Genomic DNA, 18,802 nt, shown 5'->3' with positions numbered 1-18,802 from the left:
GTTTATCATCATCTAGGGGAATTACAGCTTTTCCCTGAAGCAAGATCATGGCTGAGGATGAAGTGGTATTGATATTAGTTTTCTCTGTGTTTCTAAAGATAAATTCAGAATGTGCAGTGGCAGTGATTGCCTAATGGACAAATTCTAGAGTACATTCTGGGTAACTTCAAGTTAACAACCATTCAAGAAAATATCCTTGGCATCTCGCTCCTTCCTGCAGCACACAATTGTCCACAATTCAGCCAGGGACATTCCTTAGTTTGTAGGTCAATTTAGTGCAGCTAGAGACCATGCTTTGGAGCCCTCCTGTGATTTCTCTGAGGTTTAGGATAGATATCAAATCTAGGAGGGGGCTCTCATTCTTCCAAAGGTCAGGTACCTGCTGGTTATGGGGGTATGGATGCAGAGATCTTTTCAGATCTGTTGGTTTTATGGTTCTTCTCGTAACACAGTACCCTAAGGTCTGAGTGTAATAATTTTTCTGATGGACAACTATACCATGGCTGTCCAAGGCCTAGTCTCCATAGGTTTTTACTAATATCTGTCAACTGTAGAGTTAAAAAAAATCTACCTAGCCTTGTCTACCTGGCTATCTATATCTTTGATGCCTGTTCCCTCTGGAAAATCCCTCAAGAGGGTGGCCATGGCAAAAGTGTCTCCATAAATGATGAACTCCAGTGCACTTAGCCTTTAGTGCCTCACCCTTAACAGGCCACTGGCAGAGGGCAACTGTAGTGCAATGTTTTCAGAGGCTTCTACCTAATGTTTCTACCAAATGTTTTTCTTTTACTTGCTTTGTTGCAATCTCCCGTGTTAGTGAGGTAGCACAAGGAAAGAGACAAAAGAATGGCCCAACCCACCCACATACACATGTATATACATACATGTCCACACACACAAATATACATACTTATACATCTCAACGTATACATATATATATACACACACAGACATATACATATATACACATGTACATAATTCATACTGTCTGCCTTTATTCATTCCCATCGCCATCCTGCCACACATGAAATAACAACCCCCTCCCCCCTCATGTGCACGAGGTAGCGCTAGGAAAAGACAACAAAGGCCACATTCGTTCACACACAGTCTCTAGCTGTCATGTAATAATGCACCGAAACCACAGCTCCCTTTCCACATCCAGGCCCCACAGAACTTTCCATGGTTTACCCCAGACGCTTCACATGCCCTGATTCAATCCACTGACAACACGTCGACCCTGGTATACCACATCGTTCCAATTCACTCTATTCCTTGCACGCCTTTCACCCTCCTGCATGTTCAGGCCCTGATCACTCAAAATCCTTTTCACTCCATCTTTCCACCTCCAATTTGGTCTCCCACTTCTCGTTCCCTCCACCTCTGACACAAATATCCTCTTTGTCAATATTTCCTCACTCATTCTCTCCATGTGACCAAACCATTTTTAAACACCCTCTTCTGCTCTCTCAACCACACTCTTTTTATTACCACACATCTCTCTTACCCTATTATTACTTACTCAATCAAACCACCTCACACCACATATTGTCCTCAAACATCTCATTTCCAGCACATCCACCCTCCTCTGCACAACTCTATCTATAGCCCATGCCACGCAACCATATAACATTGTTGGAACCACTATTCCCTCAAACATATCCATTTTTGCTTTCCGAGATAATGTTCTACCAAATGTGTCTATCTAATATTCTTGCCTAAAGCTCCAACCTACTGCTGGTTCCCAGTGCTCCAAGCTAATGCTTCTACCTACTAATTCTACCAAATGTTTGTACCTAAAGCCTTGTCCAAGAACCTTCTTGCCAATCTTTTCTAGTCAATAAAGTTTGTTGTTTGGGCATATATCCACATATGCTCACGTTCAATGATTACAAATGCTCCTTTTTTTGGATTGGAATGAAAGGAAACAAATTCTCTATTTTACATTCTCAACCAAATTCTCCTCAAACTGATTTTTTTCACCGAGTTTAGTGACACTGGTAATACCCAAGAAAATGTCACGAAAATGAAATCCGATAAGTTCCCAAGGGCACTTTCATGTAATGATCACATTGTCGGGAGATAGAAGACACAGAACAGTCATTTGATATACAAGGAAGAGGCATAGCTAAGACACCATTGGTAAACAAGCGGGTGGTGGTGTTCGGGTTGACGTGTTCAGGTCTGGCAACATGCCTATCATAAAATTTTTATTGTGTGGTGTCACAAGAAGGGGAACTGTTTACAAATTCTGCCTGCAATAAAGCTATCCAATTTATACAGACCTTCACTAATATTAATGTTACAATTCTTTGCGTAAAAGATTCAATGATATTTCTTGTAGGAAAGGAGTTATGGTTAATAACTGAACTGGCATTACTCCAGTCAATACATTGGTCATAATTTTTATCTTGATTAAACAAAGCACTTGATTCTTGTCCTGTTCTTATACTACATTCATGTTGTTTAAATGTAACATAAAGATCCTTACCAGTTTGCCCAACATAAAACATATGATTTTTACAAGGTGTTTTGTAAACACAGCCCGAACAATTTTCTGGTGAGTTTTTGATTAAGTTATTCTTTATAGTACTGCTATTGCTGGAGGTTCACCATACTCCATTCCTGATGCCACCCCTTCCCACACAAAACAGCACAAATGCATGAAGGGAAAGAAAAGAGACAACATATACATTCTCTTCTTTTCCCCCACAACCAACTGCTGCTCCATGTTAGTGAGGTAAAGCCAGGAAACAGATGAAGAAAGGTCACATCTGCTCACATCCATACATGAGCTATCATGTGTAATGCACTGAAACGACAGCTCCCTATCCACAGCCAGGCCCACAGACCTTTCCATGGTTTACACCAAATGTTTCATATGCACACTGTCCCAGTATACCACATCATTCCAATTCACTCTATTAAGTGCATGGCTTTCACCCTCATGCGTGTTCAGGCTCCGATCACTCAAAATCTTTTTCATTCCATCTTTTCATCTCCAATTTGGTCACCTAGTTCTCTTGTTCCCTCCACTTCTGACACATGCATCCTCTTTGCCAACCTTTCCTCACACATTTTCTATGTAAAGTCTCCTATATTTTTCTTAATATGTATATAATTAATAACATTTCAGAGGAGGTATGACCGACATTTATTTCACCAATATTCTCCTTTGTATTTCTGAAAATGTTGATAATTAGAACTTCATCTACAAGTTAAAACCTACTTTAGAGAATTATGTACAAAAATTATATGAAAAATGCAATATCCTGTACCTTTCACCTATTATCATTTGGTTTCAAACCCAAGTAAATCATGAGCATTTGTGATATGTGGCAGCTCCAACTTCATTTTTTTCTTTTTTCATGAATGTGTGACTATATTCTCCACTATCACCTAGATTATCATCTTCAGCAAGCCATCAATTCCTAGTTTTTTATGGAAAGAACTATTAAAAAAATTTTTATGATACTCTAGTGTTGACGGTACTTCCTGGATGTCTTTTTTTCTTCCCATCCATTTTTAAGTTTATTATGCAACTTATCATGCATGGGAACATAACCTTTTTCTCCCATATATTATTCATTTTATGTATTGTGTTATCATTTAATACTGTTTTGTATGAACATAACCACCATATTATATAAAAGTGGACTGTACAATCACTTTGCAACCTTGTACAACTGTTGATGACACAGAACAATTTACAACTAGGAGACCTGTAGAAAGAATGTATAATATATAACCACAACCTAAAATTATATTAACTAGGGTGGCATTTCTCCCATGAATATATCATATCTAATAAAACAGATTATTACTTAGCATATTTAAGGATGGCATGTGGAATAGACAAACGAGCCAATATCTTGGGGTTCACTGGGTATGGCAGTAATGTAAGGTTTGCCAAAGCCCCTCCTTTTATGAGCTCCAAAAAACACGTAAAGTGAGCATACACGACAGCATGATGCAGCGGCCAGCCAGGAACACATGTGCTGATCTGGTCAAAAGGCTCTGAATCAGCCCCATGCTGAAGCAGTAGCTGTGAAAAAAAAATAATGTACATATATTCATATGTATACCAAGAGAGATTGAGTGAAGAGTGGCATAAGGTGAGACTAAATGACTGCAGAGAAGGAGCATGAATGACTGAAAGGTGTACTAGAGAAATGTCAGAAGGTCAAGGCCTCTTGTGCTCCTTACATAATCCTACTAAAACCATAAAGTCATATATTGCTTCTTATTTCTCTTATTATTCTCCGTCAGTTTTCTCACAAATGCATACATAAGTGTTCTGCATACTAAATTAGGCCATTCAACAATCTGTGTATTTTCCATGAGGATACTATGCACACAATACCTCAGGTCAACATCCAAGCACTTATAATGATGTTTAAAGAGGTACAGAAGAGAACATAACATTTCCTGCAAGTTTCTATTGACAGAAGAGACCACTTCAGGTTATTCAAACAGAGGTGGGAAAAGTTAAATTTTCACATGATTATGAAACAAGCCCTAAAAAAGACTATCATATGATGATAATGGGAGAAGTTTGAGGGTTAAAGAAACATAAAGATCAAATTAAGGATGTCCAGTGGACAGTAACAAAGATGAAAAGAAGAGCAATCAAAGGGCACAAAAAGAAATTACCTGAGGAATTCATCAAAAAAGATAAAATGAAGTCCTTTATCATAAATATGGATGAATGGAACAGGCTGTGATGAAACTGCAAATGCTGACAGAAGACAAAGTTTAAAGGTCTGTATGACAGTAAAGACTGTGCAAGATATGGGGCCCCAAGAGTGTTGTAACTCCCTCCTGATACTGTCCAGTCCGGTGTGTGAGAGGGACTTAGGAGTTTACATCATCCCTAATCTACCACCAGAATCCCACATTAGGAGTACAGTTAAGGACACAAACTGCCTGTAGGTAAATATTACAATAGCTTTCTAGGGTGGGGGAGGGGGGCGAAAGTCCTGGGAGCCTTGAAGAATGTTTGGAAGTCGAGAACATTATCTCGGAAAGCAAAAATGGGTATGTTTGAAGGAAAAGTGGTTCCAATAATGTATGGTTGCGAGGCGTGGGCTATGGATAGAGTTGTGCGCAGGAGGGTGGATGTGCTGGAAATGAGATGTTTGAGGACAATATGTGGTGTGAGGTGGTTTGATCGAGTAAGTAATGTAAGGGTTAGAGAGATGTGTGGAAATAAAAAGAGTGTGGTTGAGAGAGCAGAAGAGGGTGTTTTGAAATGGTTTGGGCACATGGAGAGAATGAGTGAGGAAAGATTGACCAAGAGGATATATGTGTCGGAGGTGGAGGGAACGAGGAGAAGTGGGAAACCAAATTGGAGGTGGAAAGATGGAGTGAAAAAGATTTTGAGTGATCGGGGCCTGAACATGCAGGAGGGTGAAAGGCGGGCAAGCAATAGAGCGAATTGGATCAATGTGGTTTACTGGGGTCGACGTGCTGTCAATGGATTGAATCAGGGCATGTGAAGCGTCTGGAGTAAACCATGGAAAACTGTGTGGGGCCTGGATGTGGAAAGGGAGCTGTGGTTTCAGGCATTATTACATGACAGCTAGAGACTGAGTGTGAACAAATGCGGCCTTTGTTGTCTTTTCCTAGTGCTACCCCGCACACATGAGGGGGGAAGGGGATGTTATTCCATGTGGCGAGATGGCAATGGGAATAAATAAAGGCACACAGTATGAATCATGTACATGTGTATATATGTATATGTCTGTGTGTGTATACATATGTGTACAGTGAGATGTATAGGTATGTATTTTTGCGTGTGTGGACGTGTATGGGGATGGGTTGGGCCATTTCTTTCGTCTGTTTCCTTGCACTACCTAGCAAACACGGGAGACAGCGGCAAAAAAAAAAAAAAAGGCTTTCTAGATTATGGATAAGATGCTTAGTGAGCTATTTACATCCTCCTTAAGGCCAAACCGAGAATATTTTTCTCAAATTTGGTCACAGCACCTAAAAATGCATGAAGTGCTATTTGAGAAGTTTCAGAGGAGGGCAACAAAAATGACATAATTAAGAGAGCTGAGTTACGGGGAAAAACTAGAAGCTGTAAATTTGCCCACCATGGAAATAAGAAGAGTGAGGGGTGACTTGATCACAACCTTTTAAGATTTTATATCAGATTTATGATATACATTGTGAACAATTTTTCACAAGATGAAGGATAGGAGAACCAGAAGACATAATATGAAATTAAGCAAGAAACGTATTCAAAAAGATGATGTGAGAACGTATTTTTATTGTATTAGAGTGGTGGATTAATGGAATGAAATGACTGAAGATATGGTTAATGTAGACAATATGCATATATGTAAGAAGTTGTGATAATAGTAAAAGTTTAAGAGGAGGGGCCCCATGAGTGTAAAACTTCTTCATATACAGTACAAATAGGTAATTACACACACACATGCACAGGCCTACATGGTGGAGTGGTTTGCATTACTGACTATAAGACAGCACAGGCCATGGCAGTCAGCCTACATCCAATCCAGGTGTTAATCCTCCCCTTGGGGTTGATCAATGAATAGGTACCTAGCTTAGGCTGGTGTGTGTGTATGTGTGCATATATGCATAAGATTAAAGATATTGTACATATATAAAGACATTGTACATATATACAAAGTTAAGGGAAAGGACTACTCAAATGTAAGACCCTCCCAGTCACACACAAATAATCATCATAAATAGTTCTCACACACACTATGAGAGGGAGTGATACACCATTAGTGCTTGAGGTTACCTTCACACATATGAATATTGAGCATATTATGTACGATACACCAACTGGAAAAAGTAATCATGTCATGTGGTAAATGAGAACATAAAAGGGCTAAGATGAAACATGACAAAAAGAGGAGATATAGTTGTTGAAACTACATATACCTCAATACTTTCTGTGGCAGCAGATTTTTTCCATACATATTCATTAGTGAGGTAGCACTAAGAACAGAGGACTGAGCCTTAGAGGAAATACCCTCACTTGGCCCCCTTCTCTGTTCCTTCTTTTGGAAAACTAGAAAAAATGGGAGGGAAGAATTTCCAGCCCCATACTCCCTCCCCTTTTAGTTACCTTATACGACGTGCAGGGAATACATGGGAAGTATTCTTTCTCCCCTGTCCCCATTCTTCATCTGTTTCCTTGCGCTACCTTGCTAATGCAGGAGACAGCGATTAAGTATAATAAATGAATGATATATATCTTTCAAACTATTCGCCATTTCCCGCATTAGCGAGGTAGTGTTAAGAACAGAGGACTGGGCCTTTGAGGGAATATCCTCACGTGGCCCCCTTCTCTGTTCCTTCTTTTGGAAAATTAAAAAAAAAACAAAAAAAACAAGAGGGGAGGATTTCCAGCCCCCAGCTCCCTCCCCTTTTAGTCACCTTCTACGACACGCAGGGAATACGTGGGAAGTATTCTTTCTCCCCTATCCCCAGGGATAGAATGATATATATATATATATATATATATATATATATATATATATATATATATATATATATTTATTATTATTTTGCTTTGTCGCTGTCTCCCACGTTAGCGAGGTAGCGCAAGGAAACAGACGAAAGAATGGCCCAACCCACCCACATACACATGTATATACATACACATCCACACACGCAAATATACATACCTATACATCTCAATGTATACATATATATACACACAGACATATACATATAAACACATGTACATAATTCATACTGTCTGCCTTTATTCATTCCCATCGCCACCTCGCCACACATGGAATAACAACCCCCTCCCTCCTCATGTGTGCGAGGTAGCACTAGGAAAAGACAACAAAGGCCACATTCGCTCACACTCAGTCTCTAGCTGTCATGTAATAATGCACCGAAACCACAGCTACCTTTCCACATCCAGGCCCCACAGAACTTTCCATGGTTTACCCCAGATGCTTCACATGCCCTGGTTCAATCCATTGACAGCACATCGACCCCGGTATACCACATCGTTCCAATTCACTCTATTCCTTACACGCCTTTCACCCTCCTGCATGTTCAGACCCCGATCACTCAAAATCTTTTTCACTCCATCTTTCCACCTCCAATTTGGTCTCCCACTTCTCGTTCCCTCCACCCTTGAAAAAAGTTTGGAAGTCAAGAACATTATCTCGGAAAGCAAAAATGGGTATGTTTGAAGGAATAGTGGTTCCAACAATGTTGTATGGTTGTGAGGCGTGGGCTATGGATAGAGTTGTGCACAGGAGGGTGGATGTGCTGGAAATGAGATATTTGAGGACAATATGTGGTTTGAGGTGGTTTGATCGAGTAAGTAATGAAAGGGTAAAAGAGATGTGGGGAAATAAAAAGAGTGTCCTTGAGAGAGCAGAAGAGGGTGTGTTGAAATGGTTTGGACATATGGAGAGAATAAGTGAGGAAAGATCGAGAAAGAGGATATATGTGTCAGAGGTGCAGGGAACAAGGAGAACTGGGTGACCAAATTGGAGGTGGAAGGATGGAGTGAAAAATATTTTGAGTGATCAGGGCCTGAACATAGAGGGGGGTGAGAGGCGTGCAAGGAATAGAGTGAATTGGAACAATGTGGTAGACCAGGGTCAACATGCTGTCAATGGACTGAACTAGGGCATGTGAAACATCTGGGGTAAACCATGGAAAGGTCTGTGGGGCCTGGATGTGGATAGGGAGCTGTGGTTTCAGTGCATTACACATGACAGCTAGAGACTGAGGGTGAATGAATATGGCCTTTTTGTCTGCTTTCTTGACGCTACCTCGCTGAAGTGGGGGGGTAGCAATGCTGTTTCCTGTGGGGCGGGATAGTGCCAGGAATGGAAGAAGGCAAGCAAGTATGAATATGTACATGTGTATATATGTATATGTCTGTGTATATATATATATATATATATATATATATATATATATATATATATATATATATATATATATATGTATGTATATGTGTATATATTCATATACACATATACATACAGGTATATGTGTATATATTCATATACATATATACCTGAAAAGGGGAACAGGAGTCATGCAAGGAATGCTCATCCTCCTTGGCTCAGATTAGAGTGTCTAAATTCGTGTGGATGCAACCAATATGAGATAAAAGGAGAGATAGGTAATATGTTTGAGGAAAGGAACTTGGATGTTTTGGCTCTGAGTGAAACGAAGCTCAAGGGGAAGAGTGGTTTGGGAATGTCTTGGGAGTAAAGTCAGGGGTTGGTGAGAAAACAAGAGCAAAGGAAGGAGTAGCACTACTCCTGAAGCAGGAGTTGTGGGAGTATGTAATAGAGTGTAAGAAAGTAAACTCCAGATTGATAAGGGCAAAATTGAAAGTGGATGGAATAAGATGGGCTGTTATTGGTGCCTATGCACCTGGTCATAAGAAGAAAGATCATGAGGCAAATGTTTTGGGAGCAGCTGAGTGAGTGTGTTAGCAGCTTTCATGCTTGAGACCGGCTTATAGTGATGGGTGATTTAAATGCAAAGGTGAGTAATGTGGCAGTTGAGGGATTAATTGGTGTACATGGGGTGTTCATGCTGTAAATGGAAATGGTGAAGAGCTTGTAGATTTGTGTGCTGAAAAAGGACTGGTGATTGGGAATACCTGGTTTAAAAAGAGATATATATATAAGTATACGTATGTAAGTGGAAGAGATAGTCAGAGAACATTATTGGATTACATGTTGATTGATAGGCGCATGAAAGAGAGACTTTTGGATGTTAATGTGCTGAGAGGGGCAACTGGAGGGACGTCTGATCATTATCTTGTGGAGGCTAAGGTGAAGATTTGTAGAGGTTTTCAGAAAAGAAGAGAGAATGTTGGGGTGAAGAGAGTGGTAAGAGTAAATAAGCTTAGAAAGGAGACTTGTGTGAGGAAGTACCAGGAGAGGTTGAGTGCAGAATGGAAAGAGGTGACAGCAAATGACGGAAGGGGAGTGGGGGAGGAATGGGATGTATTAAGGGAAGCAGTGATGGCTTGCACAAAAGATGCCTGTGGCATGAGAAAGGTGGGAGGTGGGCAGATTACAAAGAGTAGTGAGTGGTGGGATGAAGTAAGATTGTTAGTGAAAGAGAAAAGAGAGGCATTTGGACAATTTTTGCAGGGAAATAGTACAGATGACTGGGAGATGTATAAAAGAAAGAGGCAGGAGGTCAAGAAAAAGGTACAAGAGGTGAAAAAGAGGGCAAATAAGAGTTGGGGTGAGAAGGTATCGTTAAATTTTAGGGAGAATTAAAAGATGTTTTGGAAGGAGGTAAATAAAGTGCTTAAGACAAGGGAACAAATGGGAACATCGGTGAAGGGAGCCAATGGGGAGGTAATAACAAGTAGTGGTGAAGTGAGAAGGAGATGGAGTGAGTATTTTGAAGGTTTGTTGAATGTGTTTGATGACAGAGTGGCAGATATAGGATGTTTTGGTCAAGATGGTGTGCAAAGTGAGAGGGGTCAGGGAGAATGGTTTGGTAAACAGAGAAGAGGTATTGAAAGCTTTGCAGAAGATGAAAGGCGGCATGGCAGCGGGTTTGGATGGTATTGCAGTGGAATTTATTAAAAAAGGGGGTGACTGTGTTGTTGACTGGTTGGTGAGGATGTTCAATGTATGTATGGTTCATGGTGAAAAGCCTGAGGATTGGCAGAATGCTTGCATAATGCCATTGCACAAAGGCAAATGGGATAAAGGTAATTGCTCAAATTACAGAGATGTAAGTTTGTTGAGTATTCCTGGGAAAGTATATGGGAGGGTATTGATTGAGAGGGTGAAGGCATGTACAAAGCATCAGACTGGGGAGTTGATAGAGATGCTCTGTGGAAGATATTAAGAGTATATGGTGTGGGAGGTAAGTTGCTAGAAGCAGTGAAAAGTTTTTATCGAGGATGTAAGGCATGTGCACGAGCAGGAAGAGAGGAAAGTGATAGGTTCCCAGTGAATGTTGGTTTGCGGCAAGGGTGCGTGATGTCTCCATGGTTAATTTGTTTATGGATGGGGTTGTTAGGGAGTGAATGCAAGAGTTTTGGAGAGAGGGCAAGTATGCAGTCTGTTGTGGATGAGAGGGCTTGGGAAGTGAGTCAGTTGTTGTTTGCTGATGATACAGAGCTAGTGGCTGGTTCAGGTGAGAAACTGCAGAAGTTGGTGACTGAGCTTGGTAAAGTGTGTGAAAGAAGAAATCTGAGAGTAAATGTGAATAAGAGCAAGATTCTTAAGTTCAGTAGGGTGGAGGGACAAGTCAACTGAATGTATGTTTGAATGGAGAAAAACTGGTGGAAGTGAAGTGTTTTAGATATCTGGGAGTGGATTTAGCAGTGGATGGAACCATGGAAGCAGAGGTGAGTCACAGGGTGGGGGAGGGGCGAAGGTTCTGGGAGCATTGAAGAATTTGTGGAAGGCGAGAACGTTATCTCGGAGTGCAAAAATGGGTATGTTTCAAGGAATAGTGGTTCCAAAAATGTTATATGGTTGCGAGGTGTGGGCTCTAGATAGGGTTGTGTGGAGGAGGGTGGATGTGTTGGAAATGAGATGTTTGAGGACAATATGTTGTGTGAGGTGGTTTGATTGAATAAGTAATGAGAGGGTAAGAAAGATGTGTGGTAATAAAAATAGTGTGGTTGAGAGAGCAGAAGAGGGTATATTGAAATGGTTTGGTCACATGGAGAGAATTAGTGAAGAAAGATTGACAAAGAGGATATATGTGTCAGAGATGGAGGGTACAAGAAGTGGGAGACGAAATTGGAGGTGGAAGGATGGAGTGAAAAAGATTTTGAGCAACCGGGGCTTGAGCATACAGAAGAGTGAAAGGAATGCAAGGAATAGTGAATTGGAACAATGTGGTATACCGGGGTCAACGTGCTGTCACTGGATTGAACCAGGGCATGTGAAGCATCTGGGGTAAACCATGGAAAGTTTTGTGGAGCCTAGATATGGAAAGGGAGCCGTGGTTTCGGTGCATTACACATGACAGCTAGAGACTGAGTGGAAACGAATGTGGCCTTTGTTGTCTTTTCTCAGCACTACCTCGCGCATGTGGGTGTGGGGGGAGGGGGTGTCATTTCATGTGTGGTGGGATGGCAATGGGAATGGATGAAGGCAGCAAGTGAGAATATGTGAATGTGTATGTATGTATATGTCTGAGCATGTATATGTATGTATACGTTGAAATGAATAGGTATGTATATGTACATGTGTGGGCATTTATGTATATGCATGTTTATGTGGGTGGGTTGGGCCATTCTTTCGTCTGTTTCCTTGTGCTTCCTTGCTAACATGGGAGACAGCAACTAAGTATAATAAATAAATTATATATAAATATATATGTATGTATATATTTATACCTTATGATACAAACTCTGAACTTTCTTCCAGTAACTGCAACTCTTTTTTCATATTTCCTTCTCACTCAGTGCATCAGCTGAACATGGCAACATCACAGCCTATTCGTCCCTCCCAAAAATCAGATAATGCCTCTTCTTTTTCAGATTCATTCTTATCCCATAACTTTACAATGAACTTTAAAATGTAGATACAAATTTAACTAATTTAAAGGGTGCTTATTTCATCCAAGAAATTTAAACTACAACCTACCTTAACCCCTTCAGAATATCCATCTCTAACTGCAACCAAAAGAGGACAGCAACGGTTCTTTTGGCTACCTTCTGGGTTAGCACCAGCTTCCAGGAGAATCTAAAATTATGAATAAAAACATGAAATATCCAAGTGACTGCAGAACTAAGATTTAAGTAAAGTAATCTTGTCTCTCATTTTTCATTACAGTGAAAGACTTTTGAAAATTTTGATTGAAATACTCAGTCTTTTGTTCTGAGCCATGATTCAGAAAATATATTTTGAATTGGGAGACTGTTTAGAAACTAGACACATTGAGGTGAACCCCTGTTCAGCATTCTAATGAATGACAGTACATAAGAAACTGCCTTGATACATCCCCTCTAGGCTCAGAAATCCATTCTCTGACCATGATAGCAAGCCAAGGATATTAGCACTCATAACCTATTGGAAACAGTCCATTCATGAAGAAAAGGCCATAATACTTAAAATGTACTTAAAACCAAGTCATTTGATGGAACAAAACCTTAGTCTCTTTAATATTAAAATAACAATGACACATACCAAAGTATGAAAACAATTATACTGATATAGAATACAGCCCAAGTATGGTTCATCAACAGTTGCAACAAATTTATGGCTAAAAATGTTCTCCAAATAATACACAGGGTACTTTTGATTTAAAAGCAGGAATAAGGTTCCTTGTGGGTAAAGCAAACAAAAGGACAGTGGATGGGTTACTTGTTACAAGGTCGATAGCTAAGTCTGATGCTACCTTCTCTTGGTGTCCTTGTTAATAGAAAATTTTAAGTATGGAACCAACAGAGCACGAATTCATGTAATTATTGAGCTTTATTATCAAAATCTTTACATGTTAGTAATAGATTTTACATACTATCCTCCTATATTTGATTTAAAAATTTTCTCCTGATTATTTTTTATCTCATTCCTATCTAAAACAAATGCATTTTAGCCTGAGGTTAATAAATGACTGCCTTAGCAAGAAAAAAAGCTGATCCTGAAGTTCCCCGAGATATGAGATAAACTACACGTGGCTTGCTGCCAGTCAGTGACCCTTTGTGGGTGGAAACAAGAAGACAATTTAGTAGTAGATAATCTTATGGGAAGGGAGAATGAGATCATGAGTTCAGGAACCTTTGATACTGATGGCATTAGAGAAAGGAAGAGAGGAGAATGAATGTAGGGATCTTAGACAGAAGGTTGGTTAATCATACAGTGAAAGAAATGCATCAGTTTGGTTTGGAAACGTGGAAGGAGAGGAAGGACAATGAGGGTAAATGCCTCCCTCTCCAGAAAATAATACTTGGTTACCTTTTCACTGTGCCAGGGATTTCTTGGATTGTGGATTAATGACAAATACTGTATTTTTCTCCTTTGTTCAGTCCATAAATGAAAAAATCAAGCATTTTGATGGAAATGTTGTGGATATTTTCTCATTTCAACAGAATCATTACTCTTGAAGAAAGGGAAAAGAAATCATTCCCTGAATCTCTCTCATCATAGGTTAAATGTCATCTGAGGAGACTGTATATTCTTTATGACAATATATGACTCTTAAGTGCAAGAGTGTTATACAACTCCCAGCATTCTCTCTGGTGCAACTTTAACCATGATTAGCTGAAAGATGTTTGTTCTGATTAAAGCTCCAAGTTTCAAAAGGAAATTTTTTCCTAAGATTTTTTCTTCTTCTCTTTCTCAATTATTTGCTATTAACTGCATGTGTAAGTTAGCATAAAAAACAGATGAAACAGTGAACAAGTATGAAAGAAAGCATAAAAAAGTTTTGTGGGGCCTGGATGTGGAAAGGGAGCTGTGGTTTCAGTGCATTGTACATGAAAGCTATATATATATATATATATATATATATATATATATATATATATATATATATATATATATATATATATATATACATACCCATTTTTACTTTCCGAGATAATGTTCTCAACTTCCAAACATTCTTCAATGCTCCCAGAGCTTTCGCCCCCTCCCCCACCTATGATTCACTTCTGCTTCCATGGTTCCATCCGCTGCCAAATCCACTCCCAGATATCTAAAACACTTCACTTCCTCCAGTTTTTCTCAATTCAGACTTACCTCCCAATTGACTTGTCCCTCAACCCTACTTTACCTAACAACCTTGCTCTTATTCACATTTACTCAGCTTTCTTCTTTCACACACTTTACCAAACTCAGTCACCAGCTTCTGCAGTTTCTCACATGAATCAGCCACCAGCGCTGTATCATCAGCGAACAACAACTGACTCACTTCCCAAGCCCTCTCATCCACAACAGACTGCATACTTGCCCCTCTTTCCAAAACTCTTGCATTCACCTCTCTAACAACCCCATCCATAAACAAATCAAACAACCATGGAGACATCACACACCCCTGCCGCAAACCAACAATCACTGAAAACCAATCACTTTCCTCTCTTCCTACACGTACACATGCCTTACATCCTCAATAAAAACTTTTCACTGCTTCTAACAACTTGCCTCCCACACCAAATATTCTTAATACCTTCCACAGAGAATCTCTATCAACTCTATCATATGCCTTCTCCAGATCCATAAATGCTACATACAAATCCATTTGCTTTTCTAAGTATTTCTCACATACATTCTTCAAAGCAAACACCTGATCCACACATCCTCTACCACTTCTGAAACCACACTCCTCTTCCCCAATCTGATGCTCTGTACATGCCTTCACCCTCTCAATCAATATTCTCCCATATAATTTCCCAGGAATACTCAACAAACTTATACCTCTGTAATTCGAGCACTCACTTTTATCCCCTTTGATTAGGACATTCAGTTGCCCATGCCATCTCAGCTACATGGAAAAAGTAAGGGGAATGTAGTTTCAAATGGGTGTATGTCCACTGGGATGATGTCTATACATAAAATATTCATGCTAACCTTCATGATTTCTGTCTTCCTCTGAGATGTTGCAACAAAGAGAGGAGTTTGTCCTTTAACATCCTCCAACTCAATGTTTGCACCTGCTGCCAGAAGAATCTTTACACATTCAGGGTTTCCTCCTGTTGAAAGAACAGAAAAATTGCATATACAGAATCTGAGACATTATAGGAAATATATCTTAGCAGCACATTATAGCAACATAAGTCATTAGCAGCAGGGTTGTGGGACAAATTAGCTGAGATGTAAGTTTGAATGGAGAAAAATTGGGGGAAGTGAAGAATTATAGATATCTGGGAGTGGACTTGGCAGTAAATGGAACCATGGAAACATAAGTGAGTCATAGGCTGGGAGAGGGGGCAATGAAAAATGTGTGGAAAGAGAGGATGTTATCTCGGAGAGCAAGAATGGGTATGTTTGAAGATATAGTAGTTCCAACAGTATCATAAGGTTGTGAGAATGGGCTGTAAATGTAGTTCTGCAAAAGAAGGTGGGTGTTGAAAATGAAATGTTTGAGGACAATATGTGGTGTAGGGTGGTTTGATCAAGTAAGTAATGAAAGGGTAAGAGAAATGTTTGGTAATAAGTAGTGTGGTTGAGAGAGCACAGAATAAAGTGAATTGGAACGATGTGGGATCCTGGGGTAGACATGCCATTAATGGACTGAACCAGGGCATGTGAAACGTCCAGGGTAAACCATGGAAAATTCTAAGGAGTCTGGATGAGAATAGGGAGGGTAATTACACAATGGCATGTGTAATTACATCAATACGTTTGCCTTTTAATGATAAGGTTGTTATAAGATTTACTGTCTGGTGCATACATATAGAAAAATCATGAACTAAGGTATGTAAAAAGTGCAGGATGAAAAACTTCACAGATTCTTTAATATGGCAGTAGCAATTACCTCAATATAATTACTTTATAATAGCGTAGTAAGAATATTTACCATTTGGTTTACATAGCGTTATAGAGCAATCATGTAAAAAGAAAAAAATGGCATGAGACCAATAAAAGCTTCACAAATTGATTATTATCAAGGGGGGCAATGAAAAATGTGTGGAAAGAGAGGATGTTATCTCGGAGAGCAAGAATGGGTATGTTTGAAGATATAGTAGTTCCAACAGTATCATAAGGTTGTGAGAATGGGCTGTAAATGTAGTTCTGCAAAAGAAGGTGGGTGTTGAAAATGAAATGTTTGAGGACAATATGTGGTGTAGGGTGGTTTGATCAAGTAAGTAATGAAAGGGTAAGAGAAATGTTTGGTAATAAGTAGTGTGGTTGAGAGAGCACAGAATAAAGTGAATTGGAACGATGTGGGATCCTGGGGTAGACATGCCATTAATGGACTGAACCAGGGCATGTGAAACGTCCAGGGTAAACCATGGAAAATTCTAAGGAGTCTGGATGAGAATAGGGAGGGTAATTACACAATGGCATGTGTAATTACATCAATACGTTTGCCTTTTAATGATAAGGTTGTTATAAGATTTACTGTCTGGTGCATACATATAGAAAAATCATGAACTAAGGTATGTAAAAAGTGCAGGATGAAAAACTTCACAGATTCTTTAATATGGCAGTAGCAATTACCTCAATATAATTACTTTATAATAGCGTAGTAAGAATATTTACCATTTGGTTTACATAGCGTTATAGAGCAATCATGTAAAAAGAAAAAAATGGCATGAGACCAATAAAAGCTTCACAAATTGATTATTATCATAAATATATACATGTTAACAGAGGTGTGGGAGAGTGAGAGGGGATGATAGATGACACATCTCATACAGATCACTTGACTCACACATGATACTCTATATTTTGCTCTGACTTATTTATTAAATTAGTATTATTTCTCTCATTATATTACTCAGTGTACTCACATTCACAATATACAGTAAATCTTGTCAAAAAATAAAAAAATAGATTGTCACAGGTCAGAATTTCAGTTTCTATAATGAGAACGCATGGATTCATTAAAATCAAGTATTTGTGGATTTATTTTTTTTCAGTAGAATGCTGAGACAAAAATAAAAATGGTGTAGATTTTTACTAGGCATTTAAGGAATCCAAATTTCAAAATAATCCTTCCAAAGGAAGCTATGTGAGCTATTAGGTTGTGGAGAGCTTATGACCCCATTCATTATCTGATAAAGAGTTGCTTTAGAAAAAATATATTTTGTGAATATGAGTGTGCTAAGAAAAAATGGTAATACAGCACCGGTGGCTGATTTGAGTGTGAAATTGCAGAAGTTGGTGACTGAGTTCAGAAAAAAGTGTGAAAAGAGAATGTTGAGAGCAAATGTGAATAAAAGCAAGGTCATTAGGTTCAGCAGGAAGACCACATTGCTCATTCCCATCTGATGATCTGTGCATGTCACAATCCCTCACTTGTTCATATAGCCTACCAAGTACACTTAAACGAATACCTCTGTAATTTGAACATACATACATACATACTGTGAAAGTCTTAACTAACCAGTAAACAGCATAGTTACCCCCTTGTTTTAAGAAATTCAATAGCGATACCATTCTTCCCTGTCATCATGCCACATTTCATCTTATGTAAGGCTTTCACCACCTCTTCTCTTTTCACCAATTGTCTTGTCATGACTTTTGCACTTTACATACAACCCTGTCCCAAAAACCCTACATCTACCACCATTTGGTCAAGCTCATTCAACTGTCCTCCAATGTACAGTACTCACTATATCACCTCTTCACCTCATCACTATCTGTTACCAATTCCCCATTTGTCCCCTTCACCAATGTTCCCATCTGTTCTCTTGTATTTCTAGCACTGCTAACCTACTTCCTAAAAATTCTATTTTTCTCCAGGATTTCATTATCTGTGGGGATAGGAGAGAAAAATTCTGCCTACATATTCCGTGTGCTATAGAAGGAAAATGTAGGGGCAGGAGAGTAGGGCTGGTAATGCTTCCCTTCTTGTATTTCAGTCTCTAAAAGATGGAACACGAGAAAAAGTGTAAGGAGTGCTCATCCTCCTTAAAGGCTCAGGCCAGGATTTCTCAATGTGTAAGGATGTCACTAAGATGATAGTAAAGGAGAGCTAGGTAGTACATTTGAGGAAAGGAAACTGGATAATCTAGCTCTGAGTGAAACAAAGCTCATGGGTAAGGAGGAAGAATTGTTGGGATTGTTTAAGGGGTAATGTCAGGGTTTAGTGAGCAGGCAAGAGCTTAAGGGATACTATTACTTCTGAGGCAGTTGTTTTGGGAATGTGTGAATAAGTGTATGAAGGTGAGCTCTAGACT

At 39.3% G+C, this 18,802-nt stretch overlaps 1 protein-coding gene across 5 annotated transcripts in view; it reads right to left on the bottom strand.

Moving 5' to 3' along the window:
• Window positions 1-18,802, bottom strand: part of LOC139748616 (ankyrin repeat and SOCS box protein 12-like) — a 36,456-nt gene that overhangs the window by 11,057 nt on the left and 6,597 nt on the right. For 4 of the 5 annotated variants that reach the window (XM_071661765.1, XM_071661763.1, XM_071661760.1 and 1 more), the window contains 3 exons: window positions 15,525-15,646; window positions 12,600-12,698; window positions 3,822-4,042 (listed from right to left, as the gene is read on the bottom strand). In XM_071661765.1, coding sequence (XP_071517866.1) covers window positions 3,822-4,042; window positions 12,600-12,698; window positions 15,525-15,646 — 442 coding nt within the window. The remainder of the gene's footprint in view (window positions 1-3,821; window positions 4,043-12,599; window positions 12,699-15,524; window positions 15,647-18,802) is intronic. The other variant, XM_071661764.1, reaches the window with a different exon arrangement.

The sequence above is a fragment of the Panulirus ornatus genome, chromosome 5, assembly GCF_036320965.1.
Source record: "Panulirus ornatus isolate Po-2019 chromosome 5, ASM3632096v1, whole genome shotgun sequence".
Taxonomy (NCBI): Eukaryota; Metazoa; Arthropoda; class Malacostraca; order Decapoda; family Palinuridae; genus Panulirus; species Panulirus ornatus.
Note: the sequence above shows the minus strand (reverse complement) of the source record. Positions and strands in the feature narration are given on the sequence as shown.